At 40.9% G+C, this 26168-nt stretch overlaps 1 protein-coding gene across 2 annotated transcripts in view; it reads left to right on the top strand.

The window, feature by feature from the left end:
• cdh4 (cadherin 4, type 1, R-cadherin (retinal)) overlaps positions 1-26168 on the top strand; it is a 246755-nt gene that overhangs the window by 170562 nt on the left and 50025 nt on the right. For both annotated transcript variants that reach the window (XM_058632772.1, XM_058632770.1), the window contains exons 6-7: positions 10577-10732; positions 18628-18772. In XM_058632772.1, coding sequence (XP_058488755.1) covers positions 10577-10732; positions 18628-18772 — 301 coding nt within the window. The remainder of the gene's footprint in view (positions 1-10576; positions 10733-18627; positions 18773-26168) is intronic.

The following is a 26168-nucleotide window of genomic DNA, read 5'->3' as shown; positions in this document are numbered from 1 at the left end:
TTGTCCAATATAATGATTATCCATCCTCTGCATGTGACCAAACCGTCTCAACCTTATTCATTCTTTCTTTATTTCCAAACGGTTCAACCTGAGCTCTCCCACATCTTGGTTTCAAGGACTCACCTCAACCAATTTCCAGACAGGAGGGCAACTCATAAGAGCCGCTTCTCCCATGGCGTCCACTTTTTATTTATTGATTTGTAGCACACTCTGCATCTGGCCAAGTGATAGTCCTATCAGTATTCATGGAATGTCACGTCAGCGGTGGAGAGAGGCAGCGTACAGTGTCTTACACTACTTGAGTAACAACAAAAGGGGTCAAGACACAAAAGTGAAAGCAGCATAGACATTTTTTTTGATTTGGTTTGTTTCAACGGTCAAGCATTTTCTTTTTTTCTCATTGTTGTGCAAAACATATTTACAGAACGAGCGAAGTACCGAAAACAACGAATAAAACTTAATGACCACATAAAATATGGCAATAAATAAATGAAGATTATAATGCAAGGTAATGGGGGTTGTGGTGTGAGGTGATGTTGCTAAAAAGTAGGAGTTGATGTTTTGTGTCTCTACAAAGTGCTTGGAAATAACATTGTGGAAACAATTAAAATAATTAGCGCAGAGTTGTTGTTGTTTGTTTGTGAGTTGTGGTCATGTAAGTGGCTTCTGTTAGTTAATGACTACTCCTGTTAGTGTTATTAATATGCTGAGATTAATATACTCACAACACGGTTGCACGAAACTGCGGTGACATTGTTTTAAACGCGACACAAACACGCCGGACACTCTCGTCAGCCACCAAACACAGGAACGCCTGCACCTCGCCGACGGACCACGGCAGCCATGTATGCACACATGACTCTTCAGTGGTGATGCTCACAGTCTGTTAACGTCACATTTTAGTATCGGCTCAGCTCGCTTGGAACCTCACCAGAGTAGGTACCAAGAAAAAGCACCAGGTACCAGGTACTATCCCTGATGCAAAGCAAAAAACCCAGTACAGTGGAGCTGTGCCGAGCTGTGCTAGAACTGTATAATAGAAAAGCACCATCATATGCGTTGTGGGAGACATTTTAAGAGAAGAACAGGTCTCCAAGTGTGTGAGGCATCCAGTCACTCAGTAGTTTCTATTAAAGGCACTCAGATATTTGGCAGACACTGTCGTAATTATAGTTGACAGCTAAGACAGCTAAAGCGTGACTGAGAGGCTGCCAGAAGGTTTCAGTCATAGCCTATCTGTGCCCTGACTGACTGGCATCACTTCCTACCATAATACAACTCAGTTTGCCTTCGCTGCATTTTTCTACAGCATATTAACGAGCCATAAAAAAAAAGTGTGAACTTAAATCCGCTGTACCAAACTGTTATTACTGCTGCGTTGTAGTTTTCCCCATATTTGCATGTGACTCTAAGAGTGCAAACGCTGAAGTTTAAGAAAACTATTATGAATGTCCTTAGGTGTTTGCCTGATGGGTATAACACATTATATGCTCTCAATCTGACCTACTGTACCCCAGTGCATCAAAATGTACATTTAAAGACTGTTCCTAACCAGCTTGATGGACAAAAATGTTAAAAACAATACAAGTACATTGTGTTCTGTAGATTGATAGTGTTGCACTTTAGAAACGTTGTAGTTTTGTGGCAATAAAGGAGAGCGGAATATGAATAACACACATTAATTCCTCCCCGAGTCCATTTAGAAAGGTCAACTTACTGGATAATTGTGCATTGTAACAGTAGAATATGAAATGCTGTGAAATGATGAACTTGATTTTCAAATGCCCCCCTTTAGTTTTTGGTGCTTAAGAAGAGAAGAGTTTCATGTCATGTTATTTCACCATTTCCTGCTTTCATTTTTAGATTGAGTGGAGCGAACATACTAATGACAGTTCAATAAGAATAGTTTAACAGCATATCAGCAGACTTCCCTGACTCCTCTGTAATATTTAAAGGTCCAGTGTGTAAGAATTTGTGACATCCAGTCGTGAGACGGCAGATTGCGACAAAGGACAAAGGACTCCTCCAGCCTCACCTCTTTCTTTCCTTAACGAGAACTGCGATGGCCTTCACTCAGCAGAAAGATTACAACCTTTCTCTCACAACTCCATGTACTCTTCCACTCTCCCACTCTCTCTTCTCGTTCTTCCTCCTGTGTGGGTTTTATGAATCACGTCCATTCAGACAAACCAGCCCTTTTATGTGTAAAGTACATATAAAGTACATTTAAAAAAGCTGTAAAAATCAAATCACTCCTAAATGTACTCATCTAATGTCTGCCAAATAACCCCTTCTGTTACACACTGAATCTTTAGTTTAGAATATTAACCGTAACGTTATCTAATTCATCCACTATATACGTACATGTCTAACTTAAAGTGATACAATGCAGGCTTTTGACCTTCAAAGTATGTCCCAAGGTTATGTTTGACTTACAACAGGGTGAATGGCACATCTGTCAAAGCTTGAGCACTTTCCATTAGGGCTGGGCGGATCGATCTAAAATATCGATAGTATCGATACTAACGTTGGTATTGGGTATTGATTGATACTTGTGTGATGAGGTCAATTCTTAAGTACAACTCCAGGCACTTACAGAGTGACCGACTGGCCGTACAACACCGCTCTTCTCTCACTTCACTTATGCTCAATTAGCCCCTCCCCTTTACTCCGCTGCCAACCCCCCCTCCCCCCTCCACTGCAACACTCACTCACTCACTCACTCACTGCGAGGCGAGCAGCGCACTGTTGTGGCTGCGTGATGCCAGAGCGGAAGAGGAGCACTGTTTTGAGGTTTTTTACAGCTGTAAATCAAACCACTGCAACCTGTGATGTTTGCGATGTTGTTAATTGCAAATGCAGATTACCACCCCAAAAGGGAAATTTAAGTTTTAAGTTTTCTATAAACATTTCTGAGTTACTTAATAAAAGTATTTTTATTTTTCTGACAGTAATTGCAACATACCAGAGAAAGGATTTTCTCCAAGGCAGGTCAGTTAGTAAGTGAGAGAAGAAGCTCAATAAAACAGAAAAATGTAAATAACATTTCTGAGTTACTTAATAATAGTATTTTTATTTGCCTGAAAACTTTGTCCTGTGTTTTATTATCATCATAAACATGATTAATTAAAGGAAAACTTACGAAATAATTAATAATAATTAATTTCAGTCAAATTTGCATATTGATGATGCATTCACTCAATAAATTATGATACATTGCTCTCCCCTACACAAAAGTAGATGGTAGTATAGTAAAAAGTATCGGTATTGGTATCGGTATCGGCAATACTGGCCCTGTATGTACTTGGTATTGGATCGATACCAAATTTTGCAGTATTGCACAGCCCTACTGGTAGCAATGGTCGCAAGTTCGACTCCACCCCTGGCTGATGGTACTCAATTCCATTGTAAGTCGCTTTGGATAAAAGCATCTGCTAAATGACATAATGTTATGATTTGGAACAGTACTAGTATTAGAAATAGTGCTAAATAACAGGCCCCTACAATTCCGATTTTTCGCCCCCTTCCCTTACGGTACCAGAGTAGAAGTGGCACGTACGCCTGCAGACTATTCTCATAAAAAGCTTGTACGTCTTATTGAGAGAAACGGCCACAAACCGAGCAGAAGTCCAAACCGTACCATAATGGAAACAAAGCCCATGTGTACTGTCTCTGGTCTGAAGACATGGTTGTTTGTAGTCCTGCTTCAGATCAGTTCCCCTCTATCGTTGACTGGTCAACAAATACACGTTACCTCAACGTATATTTGACAACAGTTGTAACAAAGTGTGGGGGAACCTAAGAGAAGACATTGTGTTACTTTAAGTCATCATGAGTGGTGCAGGTTATTTAGTAACTACTTAGTGGACCAATGTAGCACTAAGTGAAGCAGTTTTTCCGAGTACATTTTCAAAAAGTGAAAAGAATGAAGTAAAAGTGATATTGTGATAATAATGAATTAAAGGACATCTTAGGATAGTGGGTGTATATGCAGTACACATACACGGTTCCCATGTGAGAACTCCACTGGAAGCAACCAATACATTTCTGTCAGGCACTTTGTAGCCTCTGGATATAACTGATAATTGCATATATAAAGTACATTCAGCTGGCATAGAGCTAAAACCATTGTTATACAACAGTGCTGCAATAAATCCTTCCCTCGCGAAGGTTATAGTGTTCAGTTTGTACTACATTGTTGGAGGGAGCTGATGTAGAGATTTTATTTGGGGTGATGATGAGATGTTTTGTTATTTAGCCTTTTTTTCCTCACAAATGAGCAATGTAAGGTGTACAAAATAATAGAAAACCACCACAGGTTATTACTTTACATAGCTGAATTAGGCTAGTCGATTCAAATACAAAGCACTGGACAGTGCACAGGAGAGGTGAAGAAGAGAGTGCAGGCTGGAGACGAGTGTCAGGGCTGATGTGTGACAGGAGGATAGCACCAAAGGTGAAAGGGAAGGTTTATAAGGTGCTAGAGAGATGTATGGCAGGGTTATTCAGCTTCAGAAGCAGGGGCCACAAAGAACATTGGTCAAAAAATAATAATAATAATAATAACAATCATCATCATAATAATAAAGTGTTTATAGCAGTTATAGTTATATACGGAACTGGAGGTGGCAGAGCTGAAGATGCTGAGGTTTTCGTTGGGAGTGACCAGGATGGACAGGATTAGAAATGAGCATATTTAGCGGACAGCTCACATTGAATGCTTTGGAAATTAAGTAAGAGAGGCGAGGTTGAGATGGTTTGGTCACATGCAGAGGAAGGATAGTGATTATATTGGACAAAGGATGTTGAAGATGGATTTGCCGGACTGGCGTAAAAGAGAAAGTTCATGGATGTCGTGAAGGAGGACATGAGGACAGCCGGTGTAACAGAGGAGGACACAAGGGAGAGGACAAGGTGATACACTGTGGTGACCCCTAAAGATAGAACCAAAAAAAGAAGAAGAAATCATATCACCTGTCTAGGATTCTAGAATTAGCATCAGAATAAAGCAGCAGCAAAGGAAGAGAAGTATACATCTGACTTATAAGACATACATCTGACTTCATTCACAGTGTAGAACACAGCCGGACCGCTCTGCCTCGTGTTGTCACTGCACTCCTCCTCCTCCTCCTCCTCCTCCTCCTCCTCTTCCTCCGAGTTGTCACGCACGGAGCTGTTTGAGCTCCGCTGTCACAACAGGGATAATTAAAAACGGCAGAGAAGTGCCTCACGGATGCTGGAAGTGAACATTAAAGTTCATCATCAGTATGTTCACATTGTGTTTGTCACGTGATGCATTAAAGGAACAGTCCACCTTTTAGCACTGACTTCACCGCAAGTAGACACGGACACCCCCCTAAACATGGCTGCCAGGGACACAAGGATAAACAAATGACAGCTACTTAAAGTAGAACTCTGCAAGTCTGGTCTCTTTTTTGCCTTTTTCTCTACGGAGCTCCCCCTACAGTGTCGGAGTGCATATTTTATGACACCACTGTAAACATTCATCCATCCATTGTCGACCACAGTGGTAAAAACCCGCATCAGCGTGTTCATTTGTTATCAATGGAGCCGTGGAGCGATGTCATTGCCTGTCGGCATCTGTTTTTCGTGCTTCGATGTTTTTCAATTCTCGCCATATGTTTACTCGTGTGTGGTGTGGCACCCTTACTCAGTAAGACACTAATTTCCTCTTCTGAGCTTCCTCCAACAATGGTTTCCTCTTCTTCTCTGCCATGATGAACATCTAACATAACACTGTTGCTGCCTTGATCTTCTAGCCAATACCTGGCTGTGGTGTATGTGTGTGTGTGTAGTGCCGTGAAGCAATTTGTGTTCCTCGCGAGACTTCACAAGATCTCCTGGGACTCCAGGACGGCAGCCCCGATTTTGCGAGGCTGGTTTTCCCACTTACAGATGGTAGGGGGAGTAGAGACAGCCTCCAATCTCCCCTCAACAAGCCATTTAACCATCACAATGACTCTAAAGCTGTTAAATTAGGGTACAAATCCTGTATAGTTATACTTTAACCAATGACTCACCTCATAACATCTAATGTCTGCTGGGGGGAAAATGAGGGTGCCACAAGGAGAGAATAGACTCCATTCTCTCAACTCCCAATAACCCACCAGCAGCCATGGCAAACCCATTTTTTAAGGTTTATTTAAAAACAGCATGAGATGTTTGCTGTCAGTCTGGCTGTGAGAGGTTCAAGGGACATCCACTCCCAGGATCCACACACACACACACCAGTCAGTCATGCACACATGCAGAGCAAGACTGATATAATTCACAATACCTTTAGAATAGATGTATTATTTCCTCTCGCTGTTAGATATCCCTCTCTGGCTGGAAACTGAAGTTTGTTAACCACTCACTCTTGACTCTTTTTTTGTATTCTAATAGTTCATCAGAACTTAACTGAACTTGTAACAGAGGAGCTAAAGCTTTTATTCTGAAGCAGCTTAAAATAAATGGAAGCGTATGAACAGGCCGATCATTTCGGCACACAACATTTCATTTTCACGTCAGACTTTTTGTCTTTGTGTGTTAACCTGAAATGTTTTTGGTGGTAATCATAATATTTTATATTTTTGAACATGGTGACAAGGCTCAAATAGAATCCATTATAATGAATTGTGTTGGTTAATTCTATAATTGGTCTATTCTAATAACTAAAAATATGAGTAGACCTTTTTGGTTGTTGTCAAACAATGTTAGCACTGAAGCATCCCATTAATTGCAAAAGAAAGCAGCAGCTCATATTGAAAGATTTCACCTTTACACAGCATATTAATTGGATATTGAATTGTCCTTTGCAGTAACTGTCTTCCATCCAGACATTTGGAGACTAGATTAACTACCTACATTCCCCCCCACCCCCTGATCTTTTGATCAGTTTCAAAAGTGATGATAAATGGCAACAACATGCATCCTCGTCCTCTAATGGCAGATGTTGTTACTGAACGATCCCCTGGCTTCCTGCTGTCGCTGGTGTCGAGCTTGTGTACCTTGTGGGGGTTGTTTGACGTGCCGTAAAGGTGAAGTAACTTGACTGAGCCCGTAAAGAGCTATGAAATAAAAAAGAGAGGTTACAACGCAGACCTTAACCATGAAGACAAGATGCTTTTAAAGAGTGTAAGAGATTCCCATTATTGTGTGACATCAGCTCATTGCAGACAGTAACCCCTAATGATCCCAGGGGTGCCAGCACTGCAATGTCCCTTTTAATGACTTCCCGGTTGAATGATTGTTGTTCCCTCGAAGCAAAATACTGCTGCGGACCCGAAGCAACAGACACTTTTGTCCGTCGCACACAGCAGAATGCTGTGTTGTTCATTTTTAAAGCATTTCTAGAAAAGGAGGTGCCATTAAATAAACAGCACATCGGTCCCTGTTTATGTAGGCATCAAATTATCCATGCAAACAGGGTCATCATTTCGGGTTGAATCAATTAAATGAGATTTGGACAGAGTTAAACTTCACAGTGGGCTAATTAGGCAGCGAGCCGCTCGGCTCAATAAATGGAAATGTATTCCTCCCGGTTCCCTCTGTCTGTTTGCATGCCGCGCATCACCCTGAGGAGTTATAACAGAACGCTTATTCTTCATCTAATTTTCCCCCAACACTCTATTGTTTTTCCGCTGCCTGTGTCTCTTTGCGTCCGTCCTTCTCCGTCCTACTTCTCACGCTCATAGCTTGTCCCACAGGATCCCAGCAGTTGTCAGTAATCAAGGAAATCACACTCAAAGAGCTACAAATAGGTCACTTATCTGATGTCTGGTCTGATCTGTCGAGGAGAGACAGCCAGTTAAGTCCTTTGCATCTGCCTCTCTCTCTCTCCCTCTCTCTCTCTCTCTCTCTCTCTGCTATTTTTAGTGTGATTAGTAGCCGTTCTGCCAGGAGGGACGAGAGCGAGGGGAGATAAAGCTGTTGATAGAGAGAGTGAGAGAGAAAAGGAAAAGGAAAGAAATCCCACTATTCGTCATATAAGCATTCAATTCGAATAGCTCAATTGAGTAGTTGTCACTCACGGGATTCGTGGGACTCTGGAGCTTTGCTTCCAAATGCATTCACTTTATTGATATAAAGACACTTCATTAAGAGACACCGGTGAAATGTGACATCAGGTCTCAGGCGGCCTTCATGTAGAATTTTAAGCAGTCATGGAAGCACAGGCCGCATGACACGTAAAAGCCCCTTTGTCTCCTCCCGGGGCTATTACACTAGCAACACACAGACTGCTTTGAAGTTCCAGCGAGGCGACAAATCACACTCAAACACACAAGTGTGAACACGTGCAGCCGCGGAATGAGAAACCCATGGCAGGTGAAAATTTCATGTGTGTTTTTCTGCCGCATGACGGCCTTGTGCATTATTGAAGTGAGCTGGTCCTTTTGATCTGCACGTACAGAATCTCTTACCTGCCAAGCTCCTCAATACCCTAATGCACACACACACACACACACAGGAAATATGTTTGTACTTACATGGCGATATAGGAGATGGAGCAGATGTTTATTTTTTTTGATGTTTTGAACCATTTGTCTCCTTCACTGTTAAGACAGATGATTTCTGAAATTCATAATCCAACTGTTCTGCATATTAGTTATATTTTATCCAAACTGATGACACTAATTATGAGGGTGAATCATAACATAATTTTTTTTTCTTTTCTTTTTTTTTTTTAACGCTTTAGTTTCATCCTGCTTTGATTGGCAGTCTCAAATAATATATGTAATCTGTGGTGCAGTGTAATTGCTTCACTGATTAAATGTACAATATGTGCATATGTGCTCGAGCGCATTGATTGGAAGAAGTTATACAACGCTGTAAACTACCTGCAGGAGCCACATATGGAGCTGCTGTGAAATTAACATCGCGGGTGTGAAAGCTTACGATCGAATGCGACGCCACGGAGAAGATCGTGCTGGAAACTGAGGGAGAGAGGGTATCATGTTCAAACACAGAGGTGTTTTATGCAGACGCCACCGTCGCTGCTGAACGGATGAAGTAATTTCATTTTCATGCCTGATGTGCAGACCCACAGACCAGGAAAATTGCATAGGATGGAAGGAGAAAGGGGGGAAAAAAAAGAATCAAGTTTCTTTTTTTTTTTTTTCTCCATTTGACTCTGATTATTACCTCTGCCTTGTAACCATAGTGATGGTTCAGTCCCCATACTCATCACTGTTGTGTTTCTGAACCCAAGGGTGAAGTTGACACTAGTATATGTGAACTGACATCAATACATCATTGATGAATTTGTCTTTGTTTATATATCATGAACTAACAAATATAACCACATGTGTGGATATAATGAAAAAGGACACCACAAACTAAAAATAGTTATAGAATATGAAGCCCACGGCTTATTTTGCCTCCTAGAAGATAAGGTATCCCAGAAAAAAAAACAAAGTTATTACTTATTTATTTCTCTAAGGAATAGGAGGTTCCTGGTGTTTGACATTGACAGAAAATGATAATTGCATGCAGAAAAAAACAGTTCAGATTTTGTCTTCAACATTTTTAAACACCGTATGTTGTAGGCTTTCATGTAATTATGTAATTACTGGCTGGGTGTGATATAATTAAGCAGACGAAAAGGCACGGAAATCCGTTGCAATGTTTTTCTTTGCACGTAAGTTGAGTGTCGAACTCTGACGACCATCGTTTTGCTCATTTTTCAATCTGTTATGTTTGAAATGGGAGAAACCATTTGCCTCCTTCTTTCCAAAGACCAGTAGAAGAAGAGTATACTCTTCTTCACAGTGTTTCTGGTCTTTGTTTTGAGCTAAGCTAAACCAGCAGCTGACAGTAGCTCCATGTGTATACATGACAGTGACAGTTAATCTTTGTTAAAAATGCTTTTAACACCTACATGACTATTAAAATGTTGAATACAATAGAAGTGTAATAACTGAATAAGTGAATTATTATCCCTTTGTTAGAGAGGGTTTGTCACCGATGTCACATTCATCTGTTGCATGATATAGTGACACAATAGAGACCATTGTCTTCTCCAAAGTCAACACAGTGTCACACTTAAGTCTTAATGTATTCATTGCAGTGGCAGCATTCATATGGAAACCTATGATGTAACATACAGCGCACGATGAAATATTCAACTCAAGTCAGACAAATTGTAGTTGAGAATCACTTTCATCTCGGCAGACCTTCAGAGCAGCAATGAGCTCCTTTTTACACTTATCCTTGTTCTGCTGAGAAGCTGCCAGTAAAGTAAATTACACTCCAACAGACAATAGGTCAGACAATATCTTCTGACAGTGCATCTATTATCTGTGTGTCTCACTGCAAACTGTGCCCTCTTCTGTTCTCTTCTTCAGTCTATGAGTTCAAAATGTTAACCCTGAAAAGACTGTCTGTAATTAAACCATATAATTATACTATATTATCTATCAAGCATCAAGTGTACATTCAGTACATCCTTGAACATTTCACATTCGATTTTTGACTTCTCATGTCTGTGCAAGTGCATCGCAAAAGCCAGCAAAGCCTGGGCTAAATCCAGATGTTCCTGTCCATTGAACTTCTTTCTCCGTCTCTGTGTCCACAGATCCGCTCCGATCAGGATAAGGATGTCGGTATCCGCTACAGCATCACAGGAGCAGGAGCTGATCAGCCCCCGAGTGGCATCTACAACATAGATCCCATCAGCGGCAACATGTTTGTCACCCAACCCCTGGACAGAGAAGAGAGAGCCTCCTTCCATGTAAGGGCGCATTGATTGTTTGTCTTGTTAGGGTCTGTTTCCTTCTGCGTTCATTTATCCTTGTCCCCGTGAGAAGCTGTGTTTCCGCTGAGCGTTACCAGTGAAGTGTACAAGGTTCCCACACATTATTACCAATTCATTTCATTTTCTGAACTTTTCCATAACTTTTACACAATATTTTGCCCAACTTCCATTACTTTTAGTAGCTTTTAGTAGCTTAACATAGGCTCTTACTTTGATGCACTCGTCCTTTCACAGGCTTTTAACACAGAATTTGAAATGGAATAACTTTAGACGTGTTTCCACTGAATGGAACAGTTCAGTTTTGGTACAATGCAGTACATATTTGTTTTATAAATCATAGGAACCCTGAGTTCAGCTCATCATGGTATGGAACAGTAATCTGTCTTTGAATCCTCTCTCTCTCTGCCATAATGCATGGTATATTTGAAAAAGATTTTAAAATCAATTTTGATTCTCTGACAACTTGTCAACACACTACAGTGTGTCCACCTCCATCATTAAGATGTTGGACCACTGTGCTCTTAGGTCCCCGAAAGGAAGGTGGCATTGTACAGTTATTTAAGTGCATCTTCACAACTACGCGATGTGCAAATGCAACTGAAGTGTATGGAGTCCAGGAGGTGACATATGTGGAAATGTATGCCCACGCTTTCATCATGCATTAAGCATTACTGTTGTGACAGTAAGTTTTTTCGACAAACTTAAGGTAGACAATAAGCTACGACCTCGTTTCCATCGAAACAAGCCATTGCGCGTAAAAGCTGGCTTTCATGATTTGTTGTGATGAGTGCAGAAATAGAGACTTTAACAGCTGTCTTTGTATATTATACTTGCAAGAAGCAACACAGTGCATCTAAGCAGCTGGACCCTGTGTGTCCCTTCCCACGAGAGAGGGTGAATGAATCAGTATGTTCAGCGGCTTAAACAGTCAGAATCTGCCTGAGCATATCCAACAACTATGTCAAACTGTAGATCAGTTAAAAAAAAAACATTAACAAATCTTTTGTACAAATCTTTTTAATGAACTGATTCTAATAATTCTGTACACTCTTATGATGCATATCATTTTATACTGTGATTTTCTATAACATTAGCCAGCACACAGGGACTACACTGGACAACGAGCTGCAACACAGACAGAACAAATGTTCAAAACCTTGTAAAAAAAAACATACATTTTTAAAATATCATCATAGACTTCACTTATCTCCTGTAGATTTTACTACTATTATGAAAAAAAGAGCTTGAAGTGCTTTGAGAGGACTTTCTGTGCTGCTCCTCTGTAGCATATCGTCAGTAGCATGCAGCAATACCATAAGCCTTTCAATCTGATTGATACAGAAGTCCACAAGGAGTTCTCTCAGAAAAGTAAATCTGAGGTGTAAAACTGCACAGACCAGCACACGGTGGATGAAACCGAGAGAAAAAGAGAGAGAGAAACCGAGGAGCAGAGCATGAAAACTGTACTTCTTTCTTGGAGAGATGATGAGAAACTGCAGCTTTAATTGTGTGCATATACTGTATGCGTTGGTGTGTGAGCGAGTGCTTTGAATGCTGATTGATATACTGTATAGTGTGTGTTTATTTCATGAACAGAGAGGGATTCCTGTAGGTGGTTTTCCCATCAGCCTCTCTTTATACGCATTTTCAATTTGGCCTTAAAGAACCTAAATGGAAACAGCAAAAACTAAAAATGGATGTGTGTATGTAAATGCAGGTAAATACAGTTATTAAGGAAGAAAATATGCAATATTTTGCGTAACAGCAGTGAATAGACGCACAAGTACATGTGTATTTTTGAAAATGTGGTTCAAATTTGTGACACATTTTGATGAAAGCCTAGTCTGTGATTCCCTTTAGACCTGAATGTTTCTTCAGAGCTGATGAAATGGCATGTGAGGCCTGTGTGCCACAGTCACATCCCCAGGGTATGTTTTTATGGGCTTTAACTAACGATTGGTTTCACCATTGATTAAGCTGTCGATTATTTCCTTGATTATTATCGATTAGCTATAATTAGGTCGATTAGGATGGTGACCCTTTCAAATGTCTTGCTTTGTCCTCGAACCATAAAATATATGTGTGTGTGTGTGTTCTTACAGATAATCAACAGCAAGACAAAGGATGTGCTAATACAAAAAAGGAACTTATAAAAATACAAGTAGTTATAATATAGAATATCAACTCCTCTCAATTCTTCCATTGTCTTAATTGTAAGCATCATAATAATGATAATAATAATAATGAGGGGTGTTGGATAACATAGCCTTGTGAAGACATGAGTGACCATAAACCTTGATATACAGTATGATTGAGGGGCCCTGTTGAGATATATCACATAACAACCAGTTTTATGTGGCTTCAGGGATGAATGACGTAGTAGTGAAAATATCGCTAGTAATGCAAAGACTTGGGCTTCAGGGCCCCTGATCCCGGGCCCAGCCGGCCCTGTTTATTAATCCACCCTTGCCTATTGCAGCCCTATATTTAGCTGATGTCCTTTGACTCACGAGAGATTCACAGTAAAGTGAAAGTATTCTTACAATTCTCCGGGTCTAAATGTTGAATTATCTGCAGCGCCTGGCACAATATTAATTCTGATAACTCACGATTTCTTCTTTCTAATCACGGAAATATTATTTCATCCTAAAGCCGCGTGAGTACTCCACTGGCTCCCTTACTTTTTGCCACACTCTGGCAAATTTGTGCAGTCAGACTGGTTTGAAACTTGGGCAGGAAGTGGAATCAGATCTCATGTGGTCACAAGAGACGCATCCAGGATGCAATTAAATGCCACATGTCAACAGTCACAGTTAGCGCTGTCCACTTTTGATCGGATCTCTCAGGACGGATGTTGACGTCTGAAGTCTGAATGGGGCCCCGCGTGTCCCTTTGTGCCCTCCTGCGATGTATTACTTTGCCTCACAGCACACATTGTTGAATGCACACCTCATGCACTCTGCAGCTGTGATGTTCAAAGGGTGCAGGCTTACAGCTGGATAGTTAGTCTGCTTTTCGCCCAGGGGATTCCCCACCACACACACACATAAGCAGCCATGCAAAGCTGGAAGGTTGAGTTCGCGACATCTCCCTCGAGAACCGCAGGTTAAACAGTTTCTCGGCTGCGTGAATTAAATATGCGGACCACATGAGACTCGCGCTAACGCTAATATACACACATTACAGGTTTTTAGTGTACATCAGCAAAGACACCTCGACGTGATGCGAGTGCCGGTGTCAGCGCTCATGTGACTGTCAGCATGATAGATGACTGCGCCGCTGTTGGAGCTAATTCAGAAGCGTGCTCCTGTCTCAGAGGAAGGGGGGGGGGAATAAAGGAGAGTGAATCTCCTCAGCGTCTGTCAGCACACACACACACACACACACACACACACTTTTATAGCTTGGTGAGGACACATCATAGACATGATGCATTCCCTAGCCCAGGGGTGTCAAACTCAAATGACCTCGGGGCTATAGTCTGGTCAAGAGGGGAAAAAAGTGGGGAGAAACAACTGCTCTGTAACAGATGGACAATATGATATTTCATCATATCACAATAAAGATATTCATGATGATATTTCACAGAATTTCAAATTAAAAGTGCTTGAAAGTGGTTGAAAAACAAAAATATCTTTCTTTTTATTCTGGCCCCCTCTTGACCAGACTAGATGCTCATTGGCCCCCAGGTCTTCTTGGTTTTTCTTTCTTGGCTTGTCTAGTATTCTAGTGTGTGAGTTCCATTTGGTTTTAAATGAGCCTCATGTTCCCTGACTTGCTGCTTTCAGGATTTGGACGCTGCTCCTGGCGTTTGCTGTCTTTCCTTGCCCGCTTTTACACTAAACCAGCAAATTGGGATCAATAAAGCAGGTAGATTATTGGTCCCTGGGAAGAAAGACTCTGTCAGGCTCAGTAAACACTTCCTATATTGATACTGCCTGTAGTAGAGACAACACGTTGGGTTGAGTGCACTTCATGTTGATTGTGTGTTCTGTTTAGGCTCCCGCCAACCCACGTTTGCTTGTGCTAAGATGTCTGATTTAGTGTAGGAGAATGTAGGCAGTGTTTGACCCAAGGGAAATTTAGTCCAGTGCTTACTTTCTTTCAACTTGACAAGAAGTTCCCACCACTGCTGTGCTCTCGCTGGCCAAACTTTGCTTGTTAGTTTTTGGTTCAAGTGAAAAGAGAGACGGAGGCTGCTGTTTCTGTCAGACCAACACCAGAGGGAAGTGATCTGCGAGGTGAGGAGAGTGGGTGTTAGCTCCAGCTTCAGTTTTGTCAGACAGCGAGTCGGTGGGGGGGCACGAGGAGAATTGAGCAATATGAGAATGTCACCTTTTTTTCTCTATGTGTTTGCATGAATTAATCTATTTCAGTCTTCACTGAGTGTTTGTATGTGTGTTTGCACCCTTCACAATCAGCCTATAGATCTGTCTGATGCTTGTGATATAGTTTATTGCGCAATATGGGCCAAAATAATTTTCAATATTTTTTTAGCTTAATGGCGAGATAGAATATACATTATATTGTATATATATATTATATATATATATATACATATAAAGTATTTGGCTACACCAGTATTGGATGCAGGTTCTTCAATCCCCCTTGTGTCCAATGAAGGGAAATCTTTACACTTCAGCCTACCAAGACATTTCGGATGCTATGCTTCCAACTTTGGGACAACAGTTGGAGGAAAACCCTTTACTATTCCAACGTGATTGTGCCCCAGTGCACAAAGCAAGGACTATAAAGACTTGGTTTGATGAGGTTGGTGTGGAAGAATTCGACCGATCCGCACAGAGCACTGACCTCAACCCCATCAAGCACCTTTGGGATGAACTGGAGCAGAGATTGTGAGCCAGGCCTTCTCGTGCAACATCAGTGCCTGACCTCATAAACGCTCTGCAGAATGAATGTGCACACATTCCCACAGAAGCAGTCTTCCAAGAAGTGTGGGAGCTTTTATAGCTGCAAATGGGGGAACAACTCTATATTAAAGTAATGTTTATGTATTTGATTACATCATTACAGGCCCTGTCGTGTTGTGTTATGGTCAGGTGTCAGAATGCATTTTTCCATTTAGTCTATTTCTCGATATTTGTATTTTTTCAGTGACATAATAACAAAAAGACAGTTCTAAATCATGCCAAATGTCACACAGGCACTTTTCTTCCAGACAGCGTTAGGGTAACACAATATGTCCATGAAAAAGAATAAAAAGAATAAAATAAAGTATGTATGTTATTATCCTAAATATAATAAAGTATGTATGTTATTGTCCTTTATAACAAAATATACACTCTTCAGACACAATAGTGCTACAGAGAGAGAGAGAGAGAGAGAGAGAGACAAAGAGAACCATATACTGAATGCAGCCAAGAAGCAAGAAAAAACTAGAAGTCTGAATCAGACGCTAAACCAGAGGTGTGAAACTAGTGGCCCGCGGGCCGGCGACCTCATCTTCTATCAAACACAGCGTGCGTGGTTGAGGCACAGCCGCCACCAAGGTGACAGGATTACTAAATACTAAATATGTTTGCTGGCAATATTTTTGTAATAAAAATGTGTTATAATTATCACATTATTAAATAGATTATATTCAACAGTAAACACTGAATTATAAGCTTGTTTTGGTGCTTTAATTACATTTGTCCGTGTTGTTATTTACTTCATTATACATTGATTTAATAATACATTTATTTTGCATCATATCTCCCACTTTTATTTTATTATTCAGATTAGATGCTCATTGTCCCCCAGGTCATTTGAGTTTGACACCCCTGCATTAAATGCAGTTTTCTATCGTTCCACATCAGTTATGATGTAAATAAAAAAAAATAATTTGGTCACTACATGCTGGACAAACAATGATGGGGGCGACAATAATGCACATAGTGAAACCCATACCTGTTTACCTCTTTATATAATAATAATATAATAAAGTTAGTAGCAAGAGGCACACAAAATATCTCAGCAAAGAGGAAACGCACCACATACAGAATTCAGAACAATTTTGTCAAGGTTATTGCGGAAGTATCATGCAAGTATTGGGAAGATGATGTTCCGATGGGTCAAATTCAAACTTTATTTCTCCTCCGAGGTTGCTCCACTCATACTAATTCTCAGCCGGCGGAATACTGATGTCGGCTCACACACACATACGTTCATCTGCACAGCAGCAGCACACACTCTCCTCCAGGCCCTCAGGTCACATTTCCAATCCCTCCATTGAGCACACAGACACACACACACATGCACGCACACATGAATCTAGAGACATTCATTTAGAAATCAACACACATCCACAGATAGATATGGAGCACACAAAACTACCCAATCATTATCACACATTTACACACACACGCCCATGCACTGAAGCAGTCACACGTCCCTCAGCGTGCAGTGCTCACAGCTGAGAAAACAGATTGGGCTTGTTTGTTTTCTTGTGTATCCTCTCCATGTTTATTTGCTGTGCTTCAGCCAATGGAAAACTAGCATCTTAAGGATCATTAAGTGGCTAAAGAGGGCTCCTTTCAGCGGCTGTATGGGAGTGTGTGAGTGTCTGTGTGTCTGTGTGTGTGTGTGTCCAGCGTGTACATGTGTCATTGTCCGTGTTAAGATGCATAAACATGTGTTTGGATGCGAGTGTGAATGCTCAAGTGGGCGTGTGTTTGGGTGTGTTTTCATACATCCTTGGCAGCCTGGCACAAAAGCTGACATGATTGGTTGTGTGGCGGCGAAGGCAGGTGCTGCCATTCAATCTTTTAGTGTCACCTCCACAATACATCACGACTTCCTGTAAGCAGTTTGGCAGACAGCTCCTCCTTGTCTGTGTTGCAGACAGAATATTTTTGCTTGACAGTTTTAGCCAGAAGAAGGGAGCCATTCTCTATTTTCTTTTTTTTTTTTTTTGCACCAAGCCAAGCTGTGATTGAATAGCATTTCTGCAGAGGATATGATTTTCTAGGCAATTGAATGGGAGTAATGTAAGTCACGGTGAACAGTGCCGGTTTGGTTCCAGGCTATTACAAGCTTTGCGTTATGTTAGATATCATTAGCGGGGATTGGTGGGGAGTGTAACAGCAGCACAGGAGATTAAGACATCCCACTGTAGATGATGATTGCTTTTGTCAGTCCTCCCTGTTCAAGGCCCCCACACCCCCACACTGCCTTCTTTGTATTTTCATCTCTCATTTCCTTGCACAAGCCTCAGCCACTTTCTTCCTCACCTTCCCATCCCGTTCTCCCTGCCCTGATTTTCTTTTCCTCCCCTCCTTTTTTCTCTCTCTCTCTCTCTCAATCCTCACTCTGAATCGTCGGAGAACATCTCATCATTGAGCGACTTTGTCAAAACAAATTGAGACAAACATTCTCCCCAAACAAAACGAAGCCGCTGCTTGAGCAGCAACACCTCTCTCATATTCTCCAGGACTCTGACTGTGCTAACAACAAAATAGGTGTTGTTTGTGTGCGGAACACTTCACCACTTTGCCCCTGTCTGTGTTTTTGTCGTCCTCGCCAAGACACCAACGGGATGCTCATGCCCTGCTGGCAGAGAAGAAGCGGAATAAAAGTTGTGCTTTGTGCCGCTTTGTGTGCTTTGCTCCAATTACTGACTGGACTACACAGTTCCATATGAACCTTTTTATTTCAGTTGAGCAACAATCCTGACTGGCCCAGTGTGTCATTTATGATGTAGGAAGAACAGAAACTGAATATAATAGCCAAAAGAGCATTTGTATAAGTGTATAATTACTGTTAACATAAAAACTAACAGTCTAACCATTAGAAATCCTTATTCTTACACACTTGGCCTTTAATTCAACATTCCTTGCTGATGATATTTTTCTTCTTTATGCTCTTCACAGCTGCGAGCCCACGCAGTGGACATGAATGGTAACCAGGTGGAGAATCCCATTGATTTGTACATCTACGTGATCGACATGAACGACAACAGGCCGGAGTTTCAGAACCAGGTGTATAATGGCTCCGTGGCTGAAGGGTCCAAACCAGGTAAGAGGTTCTTCCCACAAAATCCATCACCAGAATACAGCTAAAATGTTGATTTATTTTATAATACATCCAAAAGGGATGACTTCATGTTCGTCAAAACTGACCTCTCTCAAACAGCTGCAACGGTGGCTTGGTTTGGTTTCATGTGACAGAGATGAGAACAGTATGAAAAATGAAATTTAAGAACATTGCTGGAAGGGAAGTGTTCTGTGGAAAGGAAGAGAAATCAAATATTGATTGGGACTTAAGTGTTTTGCCCAGAAATATGTATTTCCTTGTTCTTTCATATCTTGTGACCTGTTTTGGTCTCCTTAGCCAGAAGTGTGGGCACCACTGCCTTAACAATGACTTTCATTTCGTGTTGCATTTGCACCTACAATCTACAGTAACATACATAATCAGACACTGGAAAGTGTCTGATAAGAGGATAAGTACTGTGAGCATGTGGTAAGGAAGGACCATTAGCTCAGACTGCACTCTCTTGAAAACGTTTTTTATAACCTGACATTTGAAAAATTACCACTTACAGGTAGTACTTTTATAGCTTTTCTGCTGGATTCTTCTAATATGTAAAGCTATAATATATTTAATAATATAACAGCTTCTTTAAGTTTACAGTTTAAAAATAATATTAAATAGTATTTGTGTTGATATGGAACGGTATACAGTATACCACAGTTCACAGTTAATTGTATTAATGATACAAAATGAATCTGTACATTAAAAAACACATAAATAACTAATTATATCTTGATATTGAAATGGCGTGCCACATTAAAGCTTGGGGGGACATGCAGTGCAGGTTTTAGACCCCAGGCTTAAATTGTTCAAATATTATGCAAATATAATAATATAATATAATAGCAAAATATGTTTAATTAACTGATTCTAATGATTCAGTAAACTGGAGACAACTGCTTTACAAGTCACTAGTTTGTGAGTCGCAGCAGTTTCATGCGGCCGTGCAGTGATGACTCCGCCCACTTTGAGGAGGCACTGCATTGTAATGGACAACCATCCAAACCCTGTAGAGGCGAGCTGGGAGCATGTAGTGGAAACACGGCATAAGGTAAAGGCAGTGATAGTGTTATTTAGACGTTCATCATGGCACAGCCGACAAAAAGAAGCAGAGAAAACTGTTGTCAGAGGAAATGACTGTCTGACTGTCAGTAAACCTCAGACTGGCTTTTAACAAATGGCGAGAATGGAAAAGACACCTGCAAAACCTGCGGCGACGACAGCATCTCAGTGTTAGAGCGAGTCGTCTTTCAACTCGAAGGTTGTGGGTTTGATTCCCAGCTCCACTAGTCTACATGCAGAGGTGTCCTTGGGCGAGACACTTAACCCCACGTTGCTCCTGACGGCTGTGTCGGCAGCGTGTTAATGGGTATGAAAGATGATTGATAGAAAATGCGCTGTATGAAAGTGTGCGTGAATGGGTGAGTGGCAAAAGCTTTGAGTGGTCATCAAGACTAGAAAAGCGCTATATAAATACAAACCATTTACTTGCAAGTATCTTTAGGATCAACTCTCTGTTCTCTATGCATTGCATTGTGGGACCCTGTACCTCCGGCCGCATGTTAATAGTTTGTATTCATGGTATGAATGTTCTTCAGTATGTTCTTCATCAGCACGGCCATGACTCCACGGCTTGTGTTTACTGGTTCTCTTGAAAACAAATGTACTTGGCCAGTAGGGGAAGAGAGGGGGTAGCGTCAGTGGTGAGGATAAATAGTTATATCATATATATGGATGGATGTTTATGGAGCTGCGTAGAGAAAAAGGTGAAAATGTCACCACACAAAAATCTTCAATCCCGCTTCCAGTGGCTTTGAGTTAACCTGGATGTGAAGAATGAAACAACGTTACGAGTCGGTCAAAATACGGGGCAAACTCATGAGATATTTGCGTGTTAGTAACTTGGCTGTGGATGCATCATTATCAGGTTCTGCAGAGCATGGAGAGGTGTAGACCTTCCTTCTGAACCAGGGGGGAAACAGAGATGTGGTCAGTGCAAAGTGAGAGATGAGCAGAATGTTCAAGTAGCTCTCGTGTCTCATCTGGAAGAACTCTCGCTCTAACAATCAGACCCAGAGGACCCGTGTGTGTGTGTCTCTTCACAGCGTTCAGATATTGTTCTGCTGCAGTTTAATCTCAGGAGGATTTGTAAACAATATGGGAAAGCATGTTGTGCGAGTGTTCGTGTGCCTATGGATGAGTGAATATGAGTTTGTGTGTGTGTGTATGAGAGAGAAAGAGAGCGAGTACTGGTTACTCACCACTGGAGCGTGGGTCTACAGTATATGGAGCTCCTAATTAGTGAGGGCAACCAGACATTCCCACAGCTACTTTCTTCATTTTCCACTCTGATACTCTCTGCTTAGTTTAAAATAAGAACATGCAATGACAAAAGTCTTTGAATTAAGTTTTTGTTTGGAACAGAATACAATCTGTTACACGACGCGTTTTATAATTAGTCTGCCCTCCAATGAACAGTCACTGCCGAGTGACATTTGTTTGTGGAGCTCACCGTGTCAGGTGTTAAGAGTTTGGTGTGAACAAGGCATAGTATGTGTGTGTGTGTGTGTGAGTGATTGTACTTGTATCTGTTCCCTCTTTCTGACCTTTTCTGGCATAAACACTGGTCCTGGAGTAGCGCTCATGGGGGACCAAAATCTGGCCTTAATGAGGCAGAACGTCATTTTCCGAGGAACTGGTTTAGTTTAGAGCTAAGATTTGAAATGTGGTTAGGGTAAGGTTAGAGTTAGGCATTATCTGATTTTGGTTACGCTTAGGGATAACATTGTGTGCCGGTTCACAGTAAATTCCGGTTACTTAATGCATATACCGTTCAGCCTATTCTATTTTTATAATGTTAATAGTCGATATCTTCAAGTCTGTATTCACAGATGTTGAAATGCATGCTTGTTATTTATTATTTATACTCTACTTTTACTGTCTTTGCTGCTGTGACCATAGGCGAGTAGTAGTCATGGTTAAGGTTATAGTAAGTCTCCAGCAAATTAATACAAGTCAATGTAACATCATCTGACGTCATGGAAACGTACGTTTGTGAGGACATTTTGACTTTATCTGGATTTTTTGTGTGGGCTGCACAACTTTAAAGGGCTTTTTCAGGGCTAAAACCTGGTTTTAACCCTGGTTAGGGTTAAAACTGGGTTTATGTGAGTGTTAGAGTAATCGTTAGGGTTAGGCACTTATTTGTGATGGTTATGGTTAGGGTAAGAGTATGCATTATGTCTGTGATGTGTTCTCACAAAAATATAAAAACATGTTTTTGTTTGTGTGTGTGTGTGTGTGTGTGTAGCTAAGTCCCTGGTCTCTGAATAGATGAATATTAACGAGACAAATATGCTTCAAAGCCTTGTTTGCTTAATTGCCTGTTTAGTTGAAGAAAACAAGAATGAATGTCATTCATCTCCAGTGTAAGTTCAAAGAGCCATTCTATACTTTTCTGGCCCATTTAAGCCTTTAATATGTCCTCCACCAGTTAGGTCTTTGGCTCATAATTAAAGAACACAGTGTGGGCCTCGTGTTAAATGTTGCACAGATTTGCTGAAGTTGCTTCAAATAGGGAATGACAACACAGCATTTGAGAGGTAGTGCACGTTAATTAATGTCAATTCTGACTTTTGACGGATTTCTGACCCTGGAGCTTCAGTTGCTTTGTTTTCTGTATTCCACTGTAATTTTTTTCCCCTTAAACATCGTGATAAGAACTCTGTATCACAGTTGACTGACATTTTCTGTCAGACATGACATTACATGACATCACATTACATGACATTACATTACATTACATTACATTACATGTCATTTAGCAGACACTTTTATCCAAAGTGGCTTACAATGGAATTGAGTACAATCAGCCAGACCTTTCTGTCACTGCTGATCTTCACAGATCCTCTAGTATAATGCGTTTGCAAGTGGCTTAAATTATACTGTGTAATGAATAGACGCCCGAGAAAATACCTCAGGTGTTTTCTTGGGTGACGGCTTCTTTCCATCCTGGCAACAAGGTTGTGTGTTTAAACCTAGTATCAAAGCATTGCAGGTGACAAGTGCTGCTCTGGGCAGAGAAATGCAGCTGGAATATGTGGATTCTCTGTTTTACACAATCCACAGCAGGACAAGTGGTAATACAACACTGAGGAATAGTCCTGGTAAAGTTAGAGATATGAAATGTCTAAAACCTCGTCAAAAACGGATTATTGGCTAGATACCACCAATGTTAAATGTAATGTCTTTAACAGTCCCATGTCGTAGAGATGGAGTTTTCCATGTCCTGTTTATCATAAAACAAATTTGACTGTGAAAATGTCAAAGTACTCATTTAATGGGAAAGCTCAAGTATACACAGACTGTTGGGACGTCGTTGGAAGCCATGGCTCGACCTGACCCACTGTCCTGTCTTGTTGGGTTTAGTTTCTCAGCGTATTTACCTGAAACTTTTAATTTCATAGTTTGGTGTCTCCAGTGATCTTTTCATCCTTTAATCCTTTCACGGCTTTTCTTCTACTGATTATTGGATTACTTGTACTCTGCTCTTTTCAGGTATTTGGACTGAAAACCAGCTATTTTTATGGCCGTATGTGGATTGAAAATGTGTTTTTCCACACCGTTAAAGAATGGAATATCCACCACCTGGTAGTGGAGCTCTGAAGAAAGGATAAGCAGCTTGTTAGCCATGTTTTATACCTGCTGCCCAGACAAATATTTTCACCATATGTTCCCCAGTATACACCACCACTTGTAGATGTTCCTTGTAGGTGTACACTGAACTAGGTCTGGGCGATATGGACCAAAACTGATATTGTGATATATTTGTTCAAATGGTGATATGCGATATTATAATTATATTTTTGAACAAAACGGGTTAGCTCGCTAGCTCACCAGTTGGCTGCTCAGCTGACAGCTGAACCCTGGCGTCCAGTGTGTACAACAGAAACCCGGAGACAGGAGACCAGAAACCTGGAGACCTCAACTTTTGTTTTGTATTAACGAGTAACGAAGATGGTCAAGAAATTATTCTTTTTCTTAGCCACCAACTGCTCACTCTCCACCTGCACCGTGTCCGCCACATTTTCGTTCAAATGTCTGTTGTAATATGTAGCATGGGTGGGAGAACAAGGGGCGTGATTGAGCAGCTGAGCTAGGCTTGTATGCTCAGAGACTACATATCTCTTTCAAAAATATACTGGTAGCCTATAACTCTTACTACCGTTATGTCGCCCAGCCCTACACTGAACATCACATTTGGCCTCTTGTGTGCAGTTTCAGTCAATCCTATCCAAAACTCAGAACACAGTCTGGCTGTGGAGTAAAGGTTGCCCACTCACACACCTCCTTGACATCCAGAATGGTTTCGGATTCAGCTGTTACGGCTGTTGGTGCTGTCCACTCTCCTTGGTGTCTTTAATCCTTTTAATTTATGCCCCCGTGATTTCCTGGCCTTTCAAATTAAATCCTGGACCTGTCTGATTCTCCGCAGATGATGGGGCCAAACTAAAGCGTCTCCCTGCCTGTCATTCGTGGTGGCTGCATTCAGCGAGCCACTTGCCTCTGCTGATCTTGCGTTAAATTGTCTGAGTCTTGTTGTTAATTTGTGAATTAGACAAACTAATGATTTGTGAGACAGTTGTTTGAGACACATGTTTGTTTTAATATTTAGTAACACTTTAATAAGTGAGAGTAACAAGACATTTATTTTTCTATTATTATCTTTAGATTCATTTCTTTTAAACAATACCCATTCCCCCTGTTCCTCACTTTCCGTTATTGCGATCATTGATTTATTGTTTTCCATAAAATAAACCAAACAGTTTACCCTACTCCCCAATCCCAGGTCCCCAATCCCCATTGGTCACTGTTATTGTACACTCTAAACTGACCCCAGCCACAGTGGGGCCACATCCGGTTTGCTCCTTGTGCCAGTCCCAGAAAGATGGGAGGGTTTGCATCAGGAAGGGCAAAATCTCTGCCAAATCAAATATGCGGATCATCTGCTTTGTCGAGCCCTAGTTTTTTTTATACTTTTACCATTGTGAACCACACCGTAACACAGTGGCCGACACTCCCTGTACTGGACACAGTGGCAGCAAACTTTTCTACATTGGACGTCAATGCTCCAACAATACAATCAATCACCCTGTTGGTAACTATAACCCTGCCATATCAATCTGAGGGGTTTTAGTCTGACTTGTCATTTTATTAGGACATAATTCAACACTGAGAAACATCATTCATTTGTATTTACCCATGAATCAATGATTGGTTTCCCTGCGAGTCACAAAAGTCTTTTTCACACTGAGATTAGTGAGTATACCTTGGATTTGTGAACTGGGGTGAACCCACTAAAAAGGTTATCAGAGGTTGCTCCACTCCATGTTGTTTTCTTTTTCACCTCTTTATCACGTTTATGAATTGAGACATCACAAACAGGCTGGAAGGAAAACGAGTCAGAGGAAGATGAAACAATAATGCTATGGAGCCCAGTGATAATGTTACAGTGCTTTGTTACTTATACTTTTGGTCCCTTTCTTAATCAATCATTCAGTTGACCCGATCAATTAAATCTGTGCCAGGTTGTAAAAAGTAAGGTTTGCCACAAACATTCATGGCTAATGGCTATGTTAATGGCCAGTGAGAATGGGGTATTAAAATCAACTTTTATTGCCAGAGCTACAAAGAAAAGCATGAGAAGGGGCACATAAAACTGCATTTAAATGCTTTTTGAAATATACGTTGTTATGGTCAGCAAAACTCAAGAAAGTGCAAACCTCCACCAAGGCTGCTCAGTTTACAACAATCCAGATCTGGATCACCTAATCATTTCTTCCTTGTGCCATAACCTACATACCCAGAAGATTCTATCCAACTCTGTCCTTGACTTGTTGAGTTATGCTGCTCACAAACAGACAGGAAAACAAACAAAAGCAGACAAAAAAAAACATAACCTCCACAGAGGGTAATAAAATGCAAGAAAACTTTAAAAATGGAACCCATAAACTTTTATGAAGGTTAAACAATTCAGCACTACCTTATTTGTCAAAACACATGACTTGATACTTGCTTGATATACGATGAAGTATAAGTACAAGTCGTCATCTCTCGAACAAGAGGCTTCTTCACTTCTGCAAACAAGCCTATAGCTTACTCCTAAAGGTGACTATGACCTGGATGGTAGAGAACCAATGACATTTCTTGAATAAATTACTTATTTGAATGCTTACTATCCACACCTGTCCACTAAAAAGTGGAAGTGTTCTTAAAGTGTATAGAAAAGCCCATATATTGTCTTAAGGCAATGTGCATAGTAAGGCAGAACAATTTACAATGTTATAGATAAACCCAACAGTTATGAGCAAGCACTAGG

The sequence above is a fragment of the Solea solea genome, chromosome 6 (genome assembly GCF_958295425.1).
Source record: "Solea solea chromosome 6, fSolSol10.1, whole genome shotgun sequence".
NCBI classification, from domain to species: Eukaryota; Metazoa; Chordata; class Actinopteri; order Pleuronectiformes; family Soleidae; genus Solea; species Solea solea.
The sequence above is the reverse complement of the archived record's forward strand: the minus strand, read 5'-3'. Positions and strand labels throughout refer to the sequence as shown.